The sequence below is a fragment of the Takifugu rubripes genome, chromosome 22 (assembly GCF_901000725.2).
Source record: "Takifugu rubripes chromosome 22, fTakRub1.2, whole genome shotgun sequence".
In the NCBI taxonomy this organism is placed as follows: Eukaryota; Metazoa; Chordata; class Actinopteri; order Tetraodontiformes; family Tetraodontidae; genus Takifugu; species Takifugu rubripes.
In genome coordinates, this window is record NC_042306.1 from 15,199,063 (window position 1) to 15,201,495 (window position 2,433).

The 2,433-nt window shown below is 63.4% G+C and overlaps 1 protein-coding gene across 3 annotated transcripts in view; it reads right to left on the reverse strand.

Annotated features, from left to right (window-relative positions):
• Nucleotides 1–2,433, reverse strand: part of adcy8 (adenylate cyclase 8 (brain)) — a 16,164-nt gene extending 13,731 nt beyond the window's left edge. The window contains exon 1 of one of the 3 annotated variants that reach the window (XM_029831620.1): nucleotides 975–2,433. In XM_029831620.1, the coding sequence (XP_029687480.1) occupies nucleotides 975–1,850 (876 nt within the window). In that variant the 5' untranslated portion in view covers nucleotides 1,851–2,433. The remainder of the gene's footprint in view (nucleotides 1–974) is intronic. The other 2 variants (XM_029831619.1, XM_029831621.1) reach the window with 2 other exon arrangements.

The window sequence follows — 2,433 nt, forward strand, 5'->3', positions numbered from 1 at the left end:
GGAACCAACGAGGAACCGACAAGGAACCAACGAGGAACCGACAAGGAACCAACGAGGAACTGATGGGGAACCTCCACCCTGCTAATCTGTCCAGCTCCAACTTCACTTCATGAAAATGAAGCCATGAATTTCAGGGATGTTTGATGGACCTTCTGGTCCACGTCTGCAGCGGCGCCACCCTGCACCACCTCAGGACCTGGTCCTGGTCTCCCCACGCGTCCGTCCGCCGGCGCCGGCTCGCGTGTCGTCGCATTACGATGGATCACGCGAGGCTCTGATCTTAAAGGTCGACTGATAACAACACGCTAAATAATCCCCAGACACCAAACCACTGTGGTTTAGCAAAGGTGCTAGCTTGGCGCGTGTCAGCTCAGCTCCCATCGGCTAGCGCTAACGTGCTCCTGTGGGCACTAGCATCACCTTTCATTAGCATCGAGCAAGTCTCTGCCTGCTGACGAGCATTGTGCTAAAATCTGGAATGATTAGCAAATCTGCCACCACAGATCGGCCATCAGCAGGAGGGTCCCCCCACCTGAGCCTGGTCCTGCTCCAGGTTTCTCCCTGTTAAAGGGGAGTTTTTCTGTTGCTCGTTGGGGGTCAGGCCCTGGGACTCTGGAGAGGGTCTAGGGACAATGTTGATGGTAACAGACGCTATATAAATAAGGATTGATTGATTGACAGATTAAAATCTGCTATTGCTAGCTAGCATCGTCCACCGCTAGCAAACGGCGTTTGCTACAAGGTGTTAAACACGCCAATATTGGCCCACCAGGGTGTGTGTGTGAGAGTGTGTGTGTGTGACAGGAAAAGGTGCTACATGAGCAGTGCTCAGCAGGGGGCGCTGACCATTCGAGGAAGACGGCTGGACGGGTCCAGGTTCTGACCCGTTGGGCCCTCACACAAAACATCTGTAACACAAGCGGAGCGGGAACTGGTCCCCTACAGGCCCAGGACCCGAGCCAGGTCTCGCTCACCTGGTTGGGGGACAGCTGCGCCGTCTGGGAGATGAGCATCTGGACCAGGATCTGGAGCGCGGAGGTGAAGAGGCCGGCCAGGATGGCCCAGGTGAGCGGCAGGGGCAGCATGCTGTAGGTGGCGAACAGGGCGAAGAGCACGTAGCCCGCCCCGTCCCCCAGCAGCCCGTAGCCCAGCCCCGCCGCCAGGATCTGCGTGGCCATGGCCACCCAGGTGACCACGCCGCTGTACTGCAGGTAGCTGTGCGACGTGGTGTCCTTCCGCACCCCCACCAAGGCACAGATGACGACCTCGATGCCCGTGAAGAAGCCCAGCAGCGTCCCCTTGATGGGGTCCATGGGGGACGAGGCCAGCGTCAGGTGCAGCACCAGCAGCGTCAGCTTGGTCACCACGTCCAGGATGTTCATCACCACCACCGACTTGCGCCGCTGCCCCAGGAAGTAGCGCTGGTACAGCCGCTCCAGGTCGCGCGACTTGAAGGCGTTGCGCAGCGTGGGGAAGATGACGCCCCGGTACGAGTGGCCCCGGTTCAGGAAGAAGTCCGAGTTGCTGGGCGCGCAGTCGATCTGCAGGAAGCCCAGGTCGCTGCTCGCGCGCTCCGGGAACACCTTGGTGCCGCCGTTGTTGTGCCGGTCGCCCACCGACGTCCTGCCCGCCGACTGCTTCCGCGCGCCCTGGCCCGGGTCATAGGGCTCGTCCGAGCCGTCCTTCACCCCTCCCCCCCCTCCGCCGCCCTGCTCGCGGATGAAGCGCTGCTCGGTGATGTGCCGCACCGCGTCCTGCCACAGCAGCCGTTTGGGCCGCGCGCTGGGGGTTCTGTTGATGGTGTAGAGCTCCTCGCTGGCGCTGGAGCACCGAACCTCGGACAGCTCCATCCCCGCCGCCCCCGCCGCGCGCTGCTCCTGCGGCTCTGCCCCGCGCTCGCTCGCGCCGCTCGCTCAGATCCCTGCGAGTTAGCGCGACCACTTGGGGGAGACGACATCGAACCAAGGGCGCGTGCTTCTGTCGCCACGAGCTGAAGCTCGGCTGGAGGTCATCGTCGCGGTTCCGTCGCCGAGGAAGCGGCGGCATAAATCCAGCATCCCCGCACTACGCGCGCGCGGCGCTCCGCGTCGAGCCCGACGCCAGATCAGCAGGTTTCAGGCGGACTCCGCGCGCCGACGGTCCGCACCATCAGGGTGCCGCGGGCGTCACGGAGCGGAACCAGGGGTCAGCCTCCAGAACCGGGGGCCGGGAACGGCTGCGCGCGTCGGTGGCACAGCTGGATCCGTCACTGGGTCATTCCCGCGGGCGGAACCGGCCAGGAGGGGAAGCACGCGTCCAATTTCCTGGAAACCCCGTCAGCAGGATCCGCTCGCGGTCCCAAACTTCCACTGCGCGAGCTGCTTCTCCCGCCGCTACACCAGCACGAGGCTCGCGGCTGAACGCAACACCTGGCTGTGGAGGGAGGGGGGAGGG